Here is a 17,882-nt window from a genome sequence, read left to right on the forward strand (position 1 = left end):
GCCCTGCTGCCTTCACCCATCCTTCCCTGCATCCATCCCATCATGCTCTCTGCCATCCCTTCCACTGCTCCTCGGGATCCAAATGGTTTCCACCGTGGCCCCACCCCCACCTGAGTGGGGCGCGGGGCTGGGCGGGGACTGAGCCACCCCCATCGCTCTCCTCGCCCCCAAACCACCATGTTTCCTCTGTCCCGGTGTGTGTCCCCCGCCTCCTCTCTGCCTCTCCTCTCGGCCGCCTCGCTCGTCCCCTTGTCCACCCTGCAGCCTCCTTCACTAGTCTCCGACTAACCTTTCTTGGCCTCTCTGTCTCTCTCTCTCTCTCTCTCTCCTCTCCTTCCTCCCATCTGCTCCTCACAGGGATGTCCCTGGGCCGGTGACGGGCCCCTCCGCCTCTCCCTCTGCCTCTCTGTGCACTTGTCTCTCTGTCTCTCTCTGTCCTGTGACCTCCGAGAGCTTCCGTGGCGCTGACCATCTACCCAGGCTGCTTTGCAGCTGTGCTGATGCTGTGGTGTGGCCAGAATAACTCCGACTTTCTCATACCTTCAGCAGTCAATCTGGCGCTCTCCTCCTGTCCCACTCTATTTTTAACCTGACTTTACCTCTCCAGCTATTTCAGTGTCCTCTTCCTCCCCGCGCCTGTCTGCGTGCGCACGTGTCCGCGAGTGTGTGTCCCTGTGTGCACGCGCGCACGTGCGTGGCTACGGCCGCACCTCTGGGAGGGACCCCGGGGTGCGGCCCTGGGCGTGGCGGGGGGGGGCGGTGTTTCATGCCGTGGAGGCGAGGCCGGGTTCTCCCAGCTGGTGCGTGTGCGTCTGATCCTCGGGGTGTCTGTCCCCGAAACGGCTCCCTGCTTTTTCTGTTTCAGTTTGTCCCAATTCACACGCACACCTTGGCATGCCTTGGTCTCCCCGAATGTTTCCTCTCGGGATCTAAGTGTGCACATTGCTGCTGTGTGTGGCATCTCACGGCTCTGGTTGACCTGCCTTGTTGCTGTGCCATTCTCTCCCTGGTCCCCTGGGTGTCTGTGGGGCTTGTGTGCGCTCGTGTGTGTGTGTGTGTGTGTGTGTGTGTGTGTGTGCGCGCACACGTGCGCACCTTGCTGTTGGGTCCGGGTATCTTCCCTCCGGGGCCTGGCATATTCTGTGCATGTCTGTCTGCCCGTTGTGCCAACTATGTGCTGACAGCTGGTTCATACCAAGGGTGTGTGTGTCTAGCCTGTGTGTCTGTGGCTCTGGGACTCTCCGAGCTGTTCTACTGTAGCCTGTCCTGAGCCCTATGCCGCCAGTCTTTCCGTCTTTCCCTCGCTGCCTGCCCCACCTCTCCTCCTCATGAGGTGTTCCAGCCTGGTCCCTGGGCAGGCTTTTAGTGTCCCCTTTGTGAGCCCCAGCTGGATGGGGCCTGGGCTCACTACCCAGCTTTCCGGGATCAGCATGGAGTCGGGGTTGCACACAGGGCCTCCCGCGGAGTGGTCCGATCCGGGGCTTCCCGGTGGTGCCCCGTCTCTCTCTGACCCTGGGTGAGAGCCTTCTCCCCTGCACAGTCCTCAGAGCGAGAGAGGAGTGGGGACTGGGGAGCAAGGGGGTGGAGACTCGCCCTATCCACCAGGTGGCTGTTTAAATCTAAATTAGTTTGAGCCAAACAAAGCTGAACATTCTGTTCGCAGTCGCACTGGCCACTTCCAATGCTCGGTAGCCACATATGGACAGTGCAGAAATAGAACACTGCTGTCATCGTAGAAGGTTCTGGCCAGAGCTGTGTGGACAGTGGGCCTGACCTCACCTGGTCAGTCTGAAGGGCACCTGTGTTCTCAGCCCGAACAAACACAGGTGGGGCCTCTGGGAGCCAGCACTCTGGGCGTGTTTGCAGAGGGTAGTGACGCAGAGGGGTAACATGGATGTGCCACCACGGGAGCCTCCCCTGCTGGGTTGGAGCCAGCAGGGACGACAGGGGCCTCTGGGGAGGGGGGCACGCTCAGATACCACCATGCAAGCAGTGACCGGATGGGGGGGGATTTTCGGGGGGAGCGGGAAGAGTGGGAATACCCACCAAAACAGCACCCACGGGGCCAGTCACGCCGAATTACGCTGAGGTGAGGGGAATGGGCCCTAAGCGCTGGTTTAGGGGGAAACCAGGCCTCCCCATGGACAAGAGCCTAACTCTTGCTGACCCACAGGAGTGGCAGCTGCTTGGGTCTCAGAGAAGGTCCCGCCGCCACCCAGGCCAAGGTGCCCAGCCCAGCCCACCTCCCGACCCGTGCTCATTCGGATTCCCCCCACCCCCAGGTTGCCTGCAGGAGGGAAGGCGGTGAACACAGCCCCAGTGCCCGGCCAGACACCCCACGATGAGTCTGACCGCCGGACCGAGCCACGCTCCTCCGTCTCGGACCTCGTCAACTCCCTCACCAGTGAGATGCTCATGGTGAGAAGGGCAGGAGGCCTGGGCTCCAGGCAGGAGCTGGATTGGGGGGGGGGGGGGGCGGGGCGGGGCAGGGGAGGGGAGGGGACGTGTGTGGCAATTGGTGACGGCATGGGAGTTGTCTGACGGCATGGTGACTGAGTGAGTGAGGCTTGGGTTCTTTTCTGAGCTCTTTCATCGAAACAGGCTCTCTGTGCCTCAGTTTACTCATTGGTCAAATGAGAATAAGAACGCCCGTCTTTCTCCGGTCTCTTTCTGGGTTGAGTGGGGGCCTAAGAAAACCTACTCATGTGAGATATTTTTATGATCGTCCGAGGAAAGGCTTGTGGCAGAATGCGTCCCCTCTCTTGGACTGGCGCCCCACTGAGTGAAGGTGTGAGGCAAAGCTTCCAACGGGGTGGGTCTCATATCCCCATTTTTGGGACCCTCCCCCCGCCCCGCCCCCATTGCTGGGAGCCAACTGAGGCCCCAAGATAACAGGAGAGTAGGAGCCCCCCGATCATGATTCCTACGAAGGAACAACTGTGGTGAGGGCCTTCTGTGCACACCCCACTCTACCGGGATCCCAGCCCCGTGGTTCCAGGGCATTTTCACCAAGACGGAGGTTGCAGCTCCACGTGGCGCCCCCTGGTGGCGGCAGCAGCAAGGCACAGCCATCGGCCCCACTGTGCTCCCCAATGCGCCCCAGGAGGGCCGCCACAGGGCCGGGACACTGTGATACGGCAGCCAGAGGTTTGCAGGTGGCAGTCGAGTTTGGCAGCTCCAAAATCCCAAGGAGGCTTAGGGCATCAAGTTGGGAAGCCGGTGCCTCCTGTGTTCCTACTGGACTTGACCTGGGACTAGTCATTCCCGTTCCCCAGACCTGAGTCCCCTCCCCGGTCCCTCCTGTAGACAGAGAGAAGCGGGTGTGCGGGCTCTCAAGCCCTTGCCAGTGCTGACACCATCCAGTTCAGAGTTCCCTTGCCCGTGGCCTGGTGCCACAGCTGCCACCTGCCTGAGCCCCCAGAGCCCCAGGCCCCACCCTTCGCCCCCGTAGCACTCCGGCCAGCTCTAACCATCCACCCCCAGTGCCCCTTTCTAGCCCGGGAGCTTCTCACGTTGTAACACGCACACGAATCGCTGGGAGATCTTGCTAAAATGCGGATTCCCACAGGTGCGCCTCGCTGGCTCAGGCAGAAGAGCGTGCGACTCTTCATCTCAGGGTCATGAGTTCGAGCCCCGTGTTGGGTGTAGAGATTACTTCGATAAACAAAACTTAAAAAAATACCGACTCCCGGTCAGCAGGCCTGAGGTGGAGCCTGGAGTCTGCGTTTCTCTCGGATCTAGATTAGGGCATCAGATTTTCTCTGCTCCAGATCTGGTCTCCCTTGGGCCTCGACACCTAGGCCCCTGCACGCCTGGCCTTCCTCTGCCCTCTTGTCTGTCTTCCCCACCCACATGGATGGGCCCAGCCATACTGACCCCTGGATGGGCCCTGCCCCAGCCCATCCTGCCTCCCTGCACAGCCCCCTAATGGGTTACAGCTTCCTGGCAGTCAGGATCCCAGAAGGGACGGCCCGTTCCCAGCCAGCTCGCTACCTGCTGCTTGCTGCCCCCAGGGAGGAGCTGACAGCATCAGGCCGAGGAAGACAGTGCAGGCCCGAGGGCCCTCTCACGGGGCAGGCTCCGGCTGAGCCCTGAGCTCAGAGGTGGACAGGCAAGGTCTAATTGCCCAACCCTAGCCCAAAGCAGGGTCATGGTCATTAATGATGAAGATAAGCAGGCCCCTGGCTGGCAGAAGCTTGGGGTCAGGAGTTAGGCCCCCACCACTGGCCCAAGGAAGGGACTGAGGGCAAGGGGTTAGAGGGCACGCCAGGCCACACCCCTGTCTGAGTCACCCCGGCTCTGGCATGCTTTTTGATGCTTGTTTCTACTGGGGCAGGGGCTCAGGCAACATCTCCCCTAGGGCCACGGCAGGGGTGGCCAGTCTGGTTGCCGTGGAAACAGCTCCTCGGGCTGCCCCGGCTGGTTAATTAGGGCTTAGGACTGTAGTTTTGGAAAGCCGGGAGTGGGCACGGAGTGAGGCCCAGCCTGGGCCTGCCACCCCCTATTTGGGAACCAAGAGCCAAGTGACCAGAGGGACCACAGTTGGGGCTGGGGCCACCTGGGCTCCGGTCACCAGGGACTCCACCCAAACTACAGAAGGAACAGGAGGGGCAAGAGGTCTTTGCTGGCCCTGCCTACTCACGTGAGGCCCCGGCTCTCGGCCCCAGGGCTGGCAGCGGCCAGGGCCGGACTGCAGAGTAGGACGGGAACCCACCGAACCCTCCCAGGAGCCCCGCGGGATACATGCTATGGTCCCATTCTGCAGATGCAGAATCTAAGGTTCACGGGCAGTGAGGCTGGTACCGGCACAGGGAGGGAGTGCAGGGGCACACCGGACCTGGGGAGGGAAGCCACGTTCTCAGTGGGCCTGCGGGGGGCCCTGGATCCGGCCAACGGGTAGGAGCTGGAGGGACCCTCTTCCACGGCGAGGAGGAGCAGGGGAGGCCGCTCAGCCCGCCTTCCAGCTCCAGACGGGACCAGGGTGCGGCCGATGAGGCCCCGGATGCTGGATCTGAGTGTCAGAGTGAGGGGAGCCAGAAGGACACCCGTGATGGCTGGGTGCTGACCTGGCTTTGAGTTTCAACTCCCTGTTGACTCAGGGATGACTTGAGGCACGCTGATCACCTCTCTGCGCTCCAAACCGAGCTGGTAATGGTAGTGCCTGCCTCACTCAGAGGTCGTAGGGAGTAAATGAGTACAGGGCAGGGAGCACAGGGCGAGTTACTGTTCTTCGTGTGATTCAAATCTTCTCACCTGGGGCGGGTGAGTCCTCACGGGCTTGAAGGGGGAGGGGACGTTCTCGAAATTGCCCTGGGACGTGAGGCTGCCTTGGTGGAAAGAGTGGGCTTTGAGGTCAGAGAGGGTCCATACTGCTGTGCAATCTTGGCCGTGTGACTTAACCTCTCTGAGCCGGTCTCCTCAGCTAGAGAGTGGTGATAAGTGCCTCGCCCGACTGTTGGCAGGATTCAGTAAGAAGGTGATGTAAGAGTCTTCTGCCATGGTAGGTACACACTATATATATTCTTATTATCTGTATTATTTGGTATCTCAGAGCCTGGAGGAAGGACAGGGCACACGGAAGATTTCTGCAGGGGAAGTGGGGAGAGAAAATGGGCCAGCAGTTTTGGCCTAAAATGTGGTACCATGAGCACCGACTCTGGCTCTCCTCCAGTCACCGGAAGAGCTTTCAGAGAGAGGGATGCCTGGGCCCCTTGGACCCCTGGATCTGGAGTGAGACCCGGGGAGCTGGGAAACCTCCCCACATATTCCCAGTGAGCAGCCACAGCCGAGAAGACTTGGCTGGGAGACCCTCCCCCAAATTACTTCCTAGGTTTTCAACATCAGCGTGGGAAGGGGACACCCACGCCACCCTCCACGTGTATGTCTGTTGCGGGCCCCACCCCCAGAGTGGGACCGAATGCAGGTGGAGCCCTTCCTTCCAGTGGCCCTCAGCCCCCCGGGGTGCGGTACAGACAGCTGAGGAGCTTTTAAAACAATTCTGCCGCCCGGGCCCTCGCCAGCCCCATCAAATCGGGCTCTCTGGGGACGGGGCCTGGGAACCTGTATTTTTAGCATCTCTACATGAATTTATGCCTTACACAGATTAGATGTGGCTCCTGACAACTCGCCTCTCTCATTGTGTAAATCACATCACTCTCAGAACCCCAGGGAGTCACCTTCCAAAGAAATAGCTTGGCCAACTCTTTTGAGATGGGAGTGGTCTCCCTGATCTGTTCTGTGGGCCCCGCAGAGCTGTGGAAGGGCGGAAGGCAGGAAGGGGACGCTCGGGGGACCCAGGGCTTCCAGGGGAGGCCAGGGGGTGGGGTGCGCACTGCTCTGGGGTTCCGGGGGACAGGGGCTGTCCCGGCTCTGCCCCCCCTCCTGCGGGACCGGAGCGTCCTGGCCCAGATGTGAACGTGAGGTAGATCACCACCAGCCCCACGTTGTGCCCAGAGGGAGAGCCAGCTCTTGGCAGCGGGGACGTGGCCTCAGGCACAGGGAGACTTCCTAACCCCGCCGGCCCCTCCCCCACCCCCAGCTGTCCCCAGGCTCCGAGGAGGACGAGGCGCACGAGGGCTGCAGCCGGGAGAACCTGGGCCGGATCCAGTTCAGTGTCGGCTACAACTTCCAGGAGTCCACACTCACTGTGAAGATCATGAAGGCCCAGGAGCTGCCAGCCAAGGACTTCAGCGGCACCAGCGACCCCTTTGTCAAGATCTACCTGCTGCCGGACAAGAAGCACAAGCTGGAGACCAAGGTGAAGCGGAAGAACCTGAACCCCCACTGGAATGAGACCTTCCTCTTTGAAGGTGAGGCTGGGGCCGCACCCCACCCGCACCCAGAGTCCCCTCTTCCCCTCCACCACGGCCCGGCTCAGCTGCACGGGTACAGACAGGGGCACCCACCCGCGCATCCACACCTGCGTGCACCCGCCCACGCAGGCACGTGTTTGAGCCCAGGGAACCTGCCTAATTTCGCGTCTAGCTGGGATCAGGTTACAGGGCCGGTGGGAGCCGCACCACGGCCAGAGGCCCAGAACCGAACTAGACCACCTCCTGGGCTTTCAGCTCAGACACGGGGCTCATCCTGAGTGAGGAGGGCAGGCGGGCAGGGAGGCCTCCACAGGACCCAGGGGCGGAGCACCGGGAGCAGTCATAGGTTAGCGGTTGAGAGCACGAGCTGCCCCCCACCCCGGCTGTCTGTTCGAAACCCAGCTCGGCCACTTCCTAGCCGTGTGACCGGGGGCACGTTCCTGAACGTCTCTGTGTCGTGGTTTCTTCGTCTCTAAGACAAAGATAATCCCAGTGAGGGTTGGAGACAAATCAGTGAATTGCGAAGGCAGGCACGATATCCAGAGAACCCATGAGCGCAGTTTGTTAAATACACTCTGTCCGCTCCCCTTCTCGGAGCCCTTCCCCTGTACTTCCTCCCGCCCCCACCGCATCCAGATACACGGGAACAACAGCTCTGAACCATGCCCCTGGCTCCTAGAGAGCACGGAGACAAATGTCTCTCCTGCAGACTCTCTCTGAAGGCCGTCTTTATCTCTTATCTCTGAGGATGCGAGGTAACCAGGAAGCTGGGTGCGAGATCAGGGAGTGATTTCCGTCCCAGCCCTTTTTTGGTGCCTGGACTCCACTTTGAGAAGCCATTGCCCTTTCCTGACATGGCTCAACCAGCGAGAATAGGTCGCTACAACTCCCAACTGCCAGGTGCCTTGGCGCTCTGGAAGTTTCAGTGTGTGCCCCGAGGAATCTTCCCTGCCTGGTGTCCCAGCCATTGGACGCCCCACCCGTTCCGCAAGGTGGCAGCCAGCTCGCCTCAGATAAATCGTTGAGGGTGAGCTAGTGGGTGCTTGTGTGTTTCCGGACCCTTCTCCTCCCCAGTGCGGTGTGGGGGCCAGGGAGAGGCTCTGCTCTGCAGGCGCGTGTAGCCAGCTGACAGGGCGAGGTTTATGAGCATATCTTCGACCCACTGGTCTCTTCTGCAACATTTATCTAGACTCAGCGATGGGCTGGGCGCTGTTCTCGGCGCTGGGGGGTGCAGAAAAGGGCAAGGCACCATTGGCCCTCAAGGCATTCCTGATCTAATGGAAGACACAGACATGTAGATAATGAAGGCATACGCTGCAGGGCAGATGCTGTAGGAACCCACTGCGAGCTCCCCTTGGTAGTGTTGGAAGACATTTCCCAGAGTGGGGGCCATTCAGGGTGGGTTTTGATGGATGAATAGGAATTTGCCCAATAAGAGTCTTCCTCCTCTGCTGTTGAAGAGGCTGACTCTGGTGCGGCGACCTCCTGGAGCCGCCACCGTTTCTAGAACACTTGTCCTCATGCATTTCACCTGGATAGATGCCAAAGGTCCCCTGGGCAGGTCCCTGGCGGGGGGGAGTGCAGAGGGGGGACTCCCAGATGAGCAAGACAGAGCCCCCTTCGGTCTGAGGAGGAAGCCCTGAAGAAATTCAGAGGCTGGGGATTTGAGGAACATAGGATTTCCCTTCCAGCACACCGCTCCTCTCAGAGGCATTTCTGCTTCTAGCATCTGGCCGAACATGCCAGAATCCTCCAGAGCTCTTTCTTTCCCTTCATCTTCTCCACCAGTCGGGCTGAGGTGTTAAGTGTCCTCTCTCCTTCCTGCTCACACCCTAGTTCAGGCCCTCACCACCTCAGGCCTCCAGGCTGACCTAGACCCCCTGCGCCTCCCAGGCCGGCCCCTCCTCTGACCAAGCCTCCCCGGTCCAATGACTCCGGCTTCAGCCCTTCCCCAAGGCCTCCTACAGTCCCTTTCCATCCCACTCAGGCTCCCTCCCCTGGCTCTCCCTCTGGTCTTATCTCCCGCTGCACCCCGGCACACTCCAGCAGCTCGGTCAGGCCATTTCGCTGGCATTAATTCATTCTTCCAATTATTGATCCACTTAAACAAATACCTATCGAGTGCCTACTATGTGCCAGAAACAGCGTTAGATGCTGGGATCCAGTGGTTGAGGGCAGCGATGCCTTCCTGGAAATCCTCGCCTAGTGGGAGTCAGACTCAAGGAAACAGATACATCTCTGTGACAGCCCCGGGGTATGTGACGTGAAAAGAAATTGCTAGAACGTAGAGCAGGGGATCCGACCCTGTCTGGGATGTCAGGAAGGAAAGCGGTGACCTGTTCAGGAAGAGGAAAGGCCAGGGTGGGTCATGGAGGCGCCACCAGGCAGGGGAAGCCGGGTGCTGAAAAGCTGGGAAGGAGGCTGGTGCGGTGAGAGCCCATCGCTGGCCAAGAGTACTCACAAGAGGGGCAGAGAGAGGTCAGCGGGCCAGGCTGTACAGAAGGACTTGAAGCCAAGGCAGGGCATGCAGCTTTTACTCTAAGTGCCCTGGGAGCCACTGAAAGGCTTTAAGCGAGAGAGTGTCATGATGTGATTTCTATTTTTAAGGGATCGCTCTGCTGTGTTGACAATGGACGGTAGGAGAAGGCGTGCAAGTGGGGAGGGCGGTTTGGAAACTCTCGCGGCTCTCTAGGCAAAATGTGCCAGCGGCCGGGATGAGGGAGGAGAAGGGGACAGCCGCAGGATCTGTTGAGGAACAGTGAAGGACAGGCCGATGCCCTGGAAGGAAGCAGGGGGCAAGCGCGAGTCCTAGGACAAGCATCCACTCCTGTCTCTGTGTCTTTGCCGCTTCCTCCACCTCGAGTCCTCCTGGGGCTTGGCTTCTGGTGGCCGTGGCCACCTCCGACAGGGCCACCTGCCCAGGCTTGTCGCGGGATGATCGGCAGTGGCAGGGCTTCCCAGAGAGAAAGGGGCCGCTGCCCGGCCACCAAGACAGCCATGTGACAAACGAGTGGGTCAGTGGTCCCCGTTCTGCTCTCTATCAGCTGGGAGACTTGGGACAAGTAATTTAAGCCATCCGCGGCTCAGTCTCCTCTTCTGTGAAACGTACGAGATGCCATCCACCTTGGAGAACTGTCAAGAGAGACAGATGTGACGGGGACAGTTCTTGCTAATGCTGCGGGAAGGTCTGAATTCGGCTGCTGCCTGCTGTGCCTCAGTGGGGCGGCAGCGGGACCGCACGGGGCCGGCCCTCTTCCTCCCGGGGCCTCCCTGCCCTGGAGCATCACCCTGCCCAGGCCCTGTGTGGCCCCTCTGTCTCACTCTTCACCCAGGCTGTCTGTCCCCCAGGTTTTCCCTACGAGAAGGTGGTGCAGAGGGTCCTCTACCTCCAGGTCCTGGACTACGACCGCTTTAGCCGCAATGACCCCATTGGAGAGGTGTCCATCCCTCTCAACAAGGTGGACCTGACCCAGATGCAGACCTTCTGGAAGGATCTGAAGCCATGCAGCGATGGGAGTGTAAGGCCCCACTTGTGGGTCCCTGGCTTGGGGGCTGGCAGGTCAGGGCTGGCAGATCTGGTCCTGGTCCCCTGGCATATCAGGAGGGCGGTGGGGGAGGTGCAGCCAGTGCGCAGGGCAGCGGTCTCAGAGCTGGTGCACCGCGCTGGGGAGAATTGCCTGAGCTGTGACAAAGAACCTGGACTCTGCTCAGGGAGTGGGGGCTCATGGGGGGGGGGGGCAGTGCCCAGAACTGCCAGATGAAGGGACACCAGGTGTGACAGAGGTGACAGATGGGGGTGGGTAAGCACCCCAGCCAGCCAGAGTTCTCTAACTGTCCCCTCTCCCCTAGTCCCCAAGCCCTCCTGTTCTCCCTCGCAGAGGAGCTGAGGCAAGGCTGGGGGACAACCCTCTCCAAAGCCCAGGCTCACCCCCCCCACCTTATCCCTCCCAGGGGAGCCGAGGGGAGCTGCTCTTATCTCTCTGCTACAACCCCTCTGCCAACTCCATCATCGTGAACATCATCAAAGCCCGGAACCTCAAAGCCATGGACATCGGGGGCACATCAGGTGCTGGGGCCTCTCATCATAGAGGGTGGATGGACTGGGGAGTTGTGGGGACGTGAGGGTCATGCTGGATGTGGAAAGCAGGGTCTGAGCTGTGGCACTCACCCCTGACCGTCCTACCCCACCTCTGGTCTCAACTCCTCTACCCTAGAGCCCTAGGTGGCCCCCTCTGGAGCACCCCTGGGGTCAGCATCATCTTGGACTCTCCCCTTACCAGAATCAGAGAGAAGGGGAGCACTGTGGTGGGAGACCTGGGCTCCAGCCTCAGCTCGGACACTACTGTGGGGCTCGGCCTCTGTGGGGTTGGGTTTGCTCCTTTGTGTTCACAATAGGGCCCTGGGTGATGGCTGAGGTCCCTTCCAGTTCACCCATCCGCTGGTCCCCAGATCCCTCTCCTTGTTGCTTAGGGCTTTCCTCACCTTCTGTGGAAAGCTTACAGCCCCTCCTGCCCCAGTTTCCACACTTGGAGAAGGAGGGGGACCCTGGGGGGCCCCCCACACTGCCCATCTGACCTTTCTCCTACCCATCTGCCAGACCCCTACGTGAAGGTGTGGCTGATGTACAAGGACAAGCGGGTAGAGAAGAAGAAGACAGTGACGATGAAGAGGAACCTGAACCCCATCTTCAATGAGTCTTTTGCCTTTGATATCCCCACTGAGAAGCTGAGGGAGACAACCATCATCATCACTGTCATGGACAAGGACAAGCTTAGCCGCAATGACGTTATTGGCAAGGTAGGGGCCTCGTGGGAGGGGTAACACATCTGTCCTCCCAAGAAGGAGCAGGGGTAGTAGGTGAGCTCAGGGCTGAGCAGCAGGAGAGAGAAGGGCCAGTCTCTTCCCCTCTCTGGGCCTCCATTTCATCTGAAAATGAGAGGCTGGGACAAAATCTCCCTTAAGTGTCCTACTGTGGGTTCATCAGCTCAGGACAGACCACTGGGAGGGCAGGGAAAGGAGGAAGTGGGAGAAAGAAGCACCCTGGATCCCCAAAAGAGGATTTGCTGGACAGGAGCCTCGGGCAAGGTAAGGACCTCCGAGCAATGTCACCCAGGTCCCATCTTCAGAGGGCAAGCTATGCGGGCCAATGTCAAGAGCTGCAGCGAGACTCCAAATACCTGGCTTCAGTTGCCACCTCATCTGCTACTAAAAGCTGTGTGACCTTGGGCGAGTCACTTGTCTCTCTTTACCTGCGGTGTCCTCATTTTTTAAAAAAAGTTTATTGATTTATTTGGAGAGAGACAGAGACAGTGCAAGTGGGGGAGGAGCAGACAGAGAGAGAGAGAGAGAGGGGGAGAGGACTCCGGGCTGCCAGAGCAGTGCCCGATGTGGGGCTCGAACTCAAAAAAAACATGAGATCATGACCTGAGCTAAAACCAAGAGTCAGACGCTCAACAGGACTGAGCCACCCAGGCGCCCGAAGTGTCCTCATTTGTAAAATGGAGCTAATAGTACCAACCCTATAGCACTTCACCCAATGGTGTGAGAATTGCCTGAGATATGTGGGTATCCTCCTTGTAGAAAGTGACCTCTTATCATCTACTAACCAAAAAATCCATGCCAGGCCTTCAGTTTTTCCAGGATGTGATTCTGTGACACAAACCCTTCTGTTTCTCTACTTTGAAATGTCTGTCCCTGTGTTCATTTATGGTTTTAGTGTTGAGAGGTTGGGCTTGGGAATCAGACCTCCTGGGCCCAGCCCCCCTCTCGACAGCCATGCGCCCCATCTCCTCCTCTCACGATGAGAGTAAGACAGTCCTAACCTCACAGGCGAAACCCCTAGTACAGTGCTTAGAAGGTATGTGTTAGCTGCCATTATAATAAAAGTTATTTTTGAAACATTCCTACTAAGGGCATGTTTGTGCATCTGGGCGCGGAGCTTTGACCAGGAGCAGTGCAGGAAGCCAGTGATCAGGGCAGGCCAGGTGAAGGACAGATGCCAGAAGCCCGTGAGGAGAGACTATGGATCACGTGGTCTTACCCCTGGCGCGACCCAGGGGTAAATGGGGGTAAATGGGAAAGGATGGCCTGGGCCCCCGCAGGGAAGGGGGCCAAGGTGGAGGCAAGCCTCAGACAGATGGGGTTGAAGAACTTAGCTCCTGGGGCTAAGGGAAGCAGGGGGCCTCCAAGAGGATACCTGAGTCCTGCCCCCCACCTAGTATGGCCCAGGGAGCATGACTGGCCGGCCTGTGGTCACAGGTGGGACAGTTTCTCAGGGTGGCGTCACCCATACCCCAGCAGGACCGTGTGTTCCGAGCAGGCCTGAGGCCTGCTAAGCCCCCTCCTTGACCAGCTGGGGCCAAGGGCCACATGGCCACATCTACTTCTAAGCTTTTCTGAAGCTTAGCCTTTTCGAGTTGGGTGTCCTTTAGATACCAATTATAGCTGCTTTTGAAACCATCCTATCTTCTGTCGACCGAACCAAGGTGAAGGAGGATTGGGTAGCTCAGGGAGCCCTATGCTTCTAACCGGCCACCAGTCACAAGGCCGGGGTCAGCTGGAGGACCACGTGCACGGCCCCACGAGGCCTCCCCTAACGCAGAAGGCTGCAGGATTGGGCTGATAGTGCAGAGCCAGAAGGACCTAGATTTAAATTCCTCCGAACCACTTACAAATCCCGTGACTGTGGGTGAGTTTCTTAACTCTCCACGCCTTTGTTTCTCCATCTGTAAAATGGGGATCCTATACCTGCCGCACCAGTAAGGATAGGATGATCTGTGTGTAGAAAGCCCCGAACCCGGGGCTCAGTGTGCAGTAAGTGGTGAGGAGGTAGGAGGACTCGTAAGGCAGGAGAGATTGACAGCAGCCAACAGGTAGGGCAGGGAAGGGCTTGGGAACAGACCGTCTCCACCCCCACCTTCGACCCCCATCCCCCCACTGCAAAGCAGGTCAGGAGTCTTAACTGGGAAGGGCCAGGCATGCCCAGGCTCCCGGAGGGAAGTGCCACTAGGAAAGTAGGTCATTGCTGGCGGGGAGGAGGCCGGAGGAAGCCTCTGAGGGGAGGTTGTCTCTGTGGGCGGAGGTCCCTTGGTCCCCAAGATCATGATCTCAGGGTGTCATTGAGGAGATGGAGTGTCAGCCCCGGTGGGGGCAGGGGCCGATGCCTCCTCCGAGAGTGTCACTGAGACCGTGCTCTTCCCTTTCTCCCCAGATCTACCTGTCCTGGAAGAGCGGGCCCGGGGAGGTGAAGCACTGGAAAGACATGATTGCCCGTCCCCGGCAGCCGGTGGCCCAGTGGCACCAGCTGAAGGCCTAAGTGGGGCCAAGGGAGGCCCGGGGGGCCGAGGGCCCGGGTCCCCATCATGCCCTCACCACTTTATGCACAATGCCCGGCCTGGCCCCCCGCCATAGGTGAGGGGAGGACCCCGAGGGCTTGGCCATGGAGGGGTCCCAGGAGTCAGTTGGGCCCCGTTTCTAGGAAGTACCAGCCTCATCCTCCACTTGTCCAGCTCTGGGGGAGGGGCTCTGGGAGCCATTTTCCTGCTTTGCCCCTTTCCTTCCTGACTTGCTGATACTAAAGAAGTGAGGGAGAGTGCGAAGGCCAGACAGGCAGACGGGCAGATCCCTCCAGAGGCCCGCCAGGTGGGCACGGTCCCCCGTTTTCTTTAAGGCAGTGCCTGGAGTGGAGAGAAGCTGCCTCCTCCCCAGCTCCCGATGTGGGCCCAGGAGAGGGGAGGCCGGGGCGTTTGGCCCCGGCCTGGCCGGGAAAGGCCCGTTCCCCGGGCAGTTTCAGGTGCCGACTGGGCCCTGAATGCCAAGGATAGTATATAGCCCGCTCCGGGGTCCTGGAGCCGCAGCCTGTGTCCTTGCGTCGTGTCCACTGTGTGCGTGTGTGTGTGTGTGTGTGTGTGTACGGGGGTGGGGGCACTCTTACCCTGTCCCCGCCCCAGGGGCCGGCAGTGCAGAGAGGGCAGGGTTTCATAAAGTGAGGCAGGGCAGGAGGCTGAGAGAGGTCTACGCACAGAGCCAGGGGGTGGGCTAGGAGAGGCGGGTGAAGGGGGGACTGGGGAAAGGTGGGTGGGGGGGAGAGGGGCAGACAGTGGAGCCGGGCTGAGAATGTGGCTGCCTCCTGCCGCCTCCACCCCGAGCCCCTCTCTGCTCAGTGTTCTCCAGTAGCTCCCTGCCTAGCGATTTCATCTCTTGCACATCATTACACACCTTTTAGGCACCTACTGTATGCATCACATTCCACCAGGACTCACCTCCCTTCCTTCTCAGGGCCCAAGCCCCCCCAATAGCTCTCTTCTCCAGCACCATCATGCAGACACCCTCAGCCTTCCGGGATCTCATATCCCAGCCAAAGCTGGCAATATTCTCCATGCTTCCCAGTTTCCTTCTCCTTCCCTATCTCTACCCTGGTGCCCCCCCCCCCCCCGCACGCTGTTGGAACCTCTGCATCCTCCTCCTCCCCCGTGTTCACAGACCCTCCCTTCCATTCGCAGTCAGGAGTCTCTGGCCCCACCTTCTTTCCCCAGCAGCCGCTTCTGCCCCTCAGGTCACGCAGGAAACCAGGAAAAGTCCAGGATGCTGCAGGTTCTGAGGTTGCCCCACACAAGCTGTGGTTTCTCTGCCTCAGCAGCTACAGAGACTAAAACTGGCTTCCCCTTGGAGACAGCAGATTCCGAGATGATCCCTGCCTAAGCCTGCTCATCCCCACGAGGGTCCTGATACTGATACAAGGCAGCTGGTGACTGTCTCAAGCCCAGGGGTCCGCGAGCCTGGGCCTGACATTTCTGACACACGCCACCAGGTGGCGCCCAGACACCACATCTGTGGCTGCTATCTGGGACCACAGTTCTACACCCCCTCTCCCCTGCCCCCCCCCTCCCCTGAGCTGGGCCTGACCCCAGGGGAGACTCTGGATAAGGTTAGGGTCCCCACCTGCGGAGCACGGCAAAAGCATGGGAATTGGGGAACCATTTTCCTTCAGTAGGCTTCCTCTTGAGCTGCCCACATGCATTACACTGAATCTCACACCCTGGCCCCATTCCCCTCCCACTAGGATCTGGAGGAATATCACACAGAGTAAGCAAATCATTTTGTAGATTGAGGAGTACTTATGTGAAGCAAATAGTCACCCACATTTCTTGTAAATCCCAATTTTTCTGTGTTGTAGCTTTGCTTAGAATGAGGGCCGGCCCCAACTGCAGGGTCCTTTTTGGGCGGGCAGCAACTCCGAGGGCTGTGTGGACGTGATCCGAGGGTGCTGTGGAAAGCCTTGAGAGGCGAGGGGTCTGTCATCCTCCACCCCTCCCTCAGATCCCGTGCCCCTCCACCTCTCGGTGCCAGCCCCCGCCCCATGTCCCCTGGCCTGTTGGAGCCTTCAGGGATTGAACCAACCTGCAACGAGTGGGCGGGGCAACTGCATCCCTTTTTTCCCCAGCCCCACCCATGGAGCTATTAACCAATCACATGCAGAGAGCATCTTTGGGCGGAGTCTGTTCCCAATCCGACCCACCTGGGTTTCCTCTACCCGCAAGACACGCAGCCCAGAGGCGGGGGAGGGGTGGCAAGTGGTGGGCCCAGGGGCCGGTGGGCTGGCACGGGAGGAGGCGGGTGGTATGGGGTGAGGACGGGGTGGGCCAGGCCTATAGGAGAACAGGGAATGGGGGAACTTGAGGATGGGTGGAGGGCACTGGAGCCCTGCCACCATCCCAGGACCTTGGGCAGATCACCCACACTCCCGGGGCCTCAGTTTCCCCATCTGTAAAATGATGGTCATAATACTTCACCTACCTCATAGGGGAGGTTGTGAGGCCGCCGTCACCTGACCTGGAGGTTGAGGCAGGAGGACTGTGAAGGTGCTACCCGGGAGCAAAGTATTATTACTGTAGCCTGAGAGCGAGGCCCCCCTGCCCCTCCCCCTGCAGAGTCTCCAGGGATAGCCGAGGCTGGCCTGGGCCCATCTATCTCTTCTCCACTGTGTCCCAGGTCCCTTCATGAGCGTCATCTGCCGTCTTTGTGGGCACCCTAGATTTGGTTGTTATCTTGTTCAGGTATCCTTTCTTGTGACCATCTCCCTACGTAACTGCTGTACAAATTCCACCTGCCACAGGACCCCGCACCTGCCCACTGGCGCCAGACGCCAGGGAAGGGACAAGGAAAACAGCCACAATAAAAGCCAAGGGGGGGGGGCCAGAGCCCCCAGCCCGGCTGGGACCCCAGGGGTGGGGTTGGTGGCCGCTGTTTGTATTGTGTTTGAGTCCTTGAGTGCAAGTGTTTTATTTAAAAAAAAAAAAAAAAAAAAAAAAAAAAAGACAAAACCCACTATCACAAAAAAAAAAAAAAATTGCAGTGAAGAGAAAATGAAGAAAAACTGAAGAAAAAAAAGGAAAAAAGAACCATACAAAACATTTTCCACCACACGCACCCTCTAAGCCAGCAAGATTTCCTCTTTACAAAATCATATTTTTGTGGCAGGGCCCGTTCTGATTAATAAAGGATCGTGACAAAGTAGGGCCTCGGCTCTTTCCTCCGTGGGTCCCAGCCCTACCTCACCTCCCAGGGGAAGAGGCAGCGGGGTGAGGGGGATGGGGAGCCTGGGACTGAGTCTCCCCTTGTCACCTTCGGGATTTGGCTTCACTGGTGATGAGGTCCTCCCTGAGCTTCCAGCTCGTCCTCGGATCTAGAATCTGAACCCACCAGCTGCCCAGCAAGCAGGAGAGCAGCCATATTTCCCAATCAGGCCTGAAGCAAGGCTTGTCGGGAGTAGAGTCTCCCTGAGGTCCTCTAGAGCACCCGGCCTCCCTCAGTCCCCAGGGGACCATCACCACCCTCCAAGGCAGGTCAGACAATCCGAAGCGGGACCCTCCACCTTCCCTACTGTCCCCTGAATGCCAGCTGGGCCATTGTGGTTTCAGACCAGTGTCCCCTTCCTGGTCCTCGCTGGGACAAGGAAAGGGATTCAGGTCTGTGTTGGCTGGATCTTTGTCTTCTCTCCATCCTTTTCTGGTTTAATCCTTTAGGATTAGAAAAGTCTCTCCCACTCAAAAGAGGCCATGGCCAGTCCCG

The 17,882-nt window shown here is 59.1% G+C and overlaps 1 protein-coding gene across 8 annotated transcripts in view; it reads left to right on the forward strand.

Moving 5' to 3' along the window:
* Positions 1–16,034, forward strand: part of SYT7 (synaptotagmin 7) — a 61,937-nt gene extending 45,903 nt beyond the window's left edge. For all 8 annotated transcript variants that reach the window (XM_027045655.2, XM_053203078.1, XM_027045659.2 and 5 more), the window contains 6 exons: positions 2,283–2,418; positions 6,539–6,809; positions 10,161–10,330; positions 10,764–10,878; positions 11,410–11,609; positions 14,023–16,034. In XM_027045655.2, the coding sequence (XP_026901456.1) occupies positions 2,283–2,418; positions 6,539–6,809; positions 10,161–10,330; positions 10,764–10,878; positions 11,410–11,609; positions 14,023–14,127 (997 nt within the window). In that variant the 3' untranslated portion in view covers positions 14,128–16,034. The remainder of the gene's footprint in view (positions 1–2,282; positions 2,419–6,538; positions 6,810–10,160; positions 10,331–10,763; positions 10,879–11,409; positions 11,610–14,022) is intronic.
* The last annotated feature ends 1,848 nt before the right edge of the window (positions 16,035–17,882 follow it).

This window comes from Acinonyx jubatus, chromosome D1 (assembly GCF_027475565.1).
Source record: "Acinonyx jubatus isolate Ajub_Pintada_27869175 chromosome D1, VMU_Ajub_asm_v1.0, whole genome shotgun sequence".
NCBI classification, from domain to species: domain Eukaryota; kingdom Metazoa; phylum Chordata; class Mammalia; order Carnivora; family Felidae; genus Acinonyx; species Acinonyx jubatus.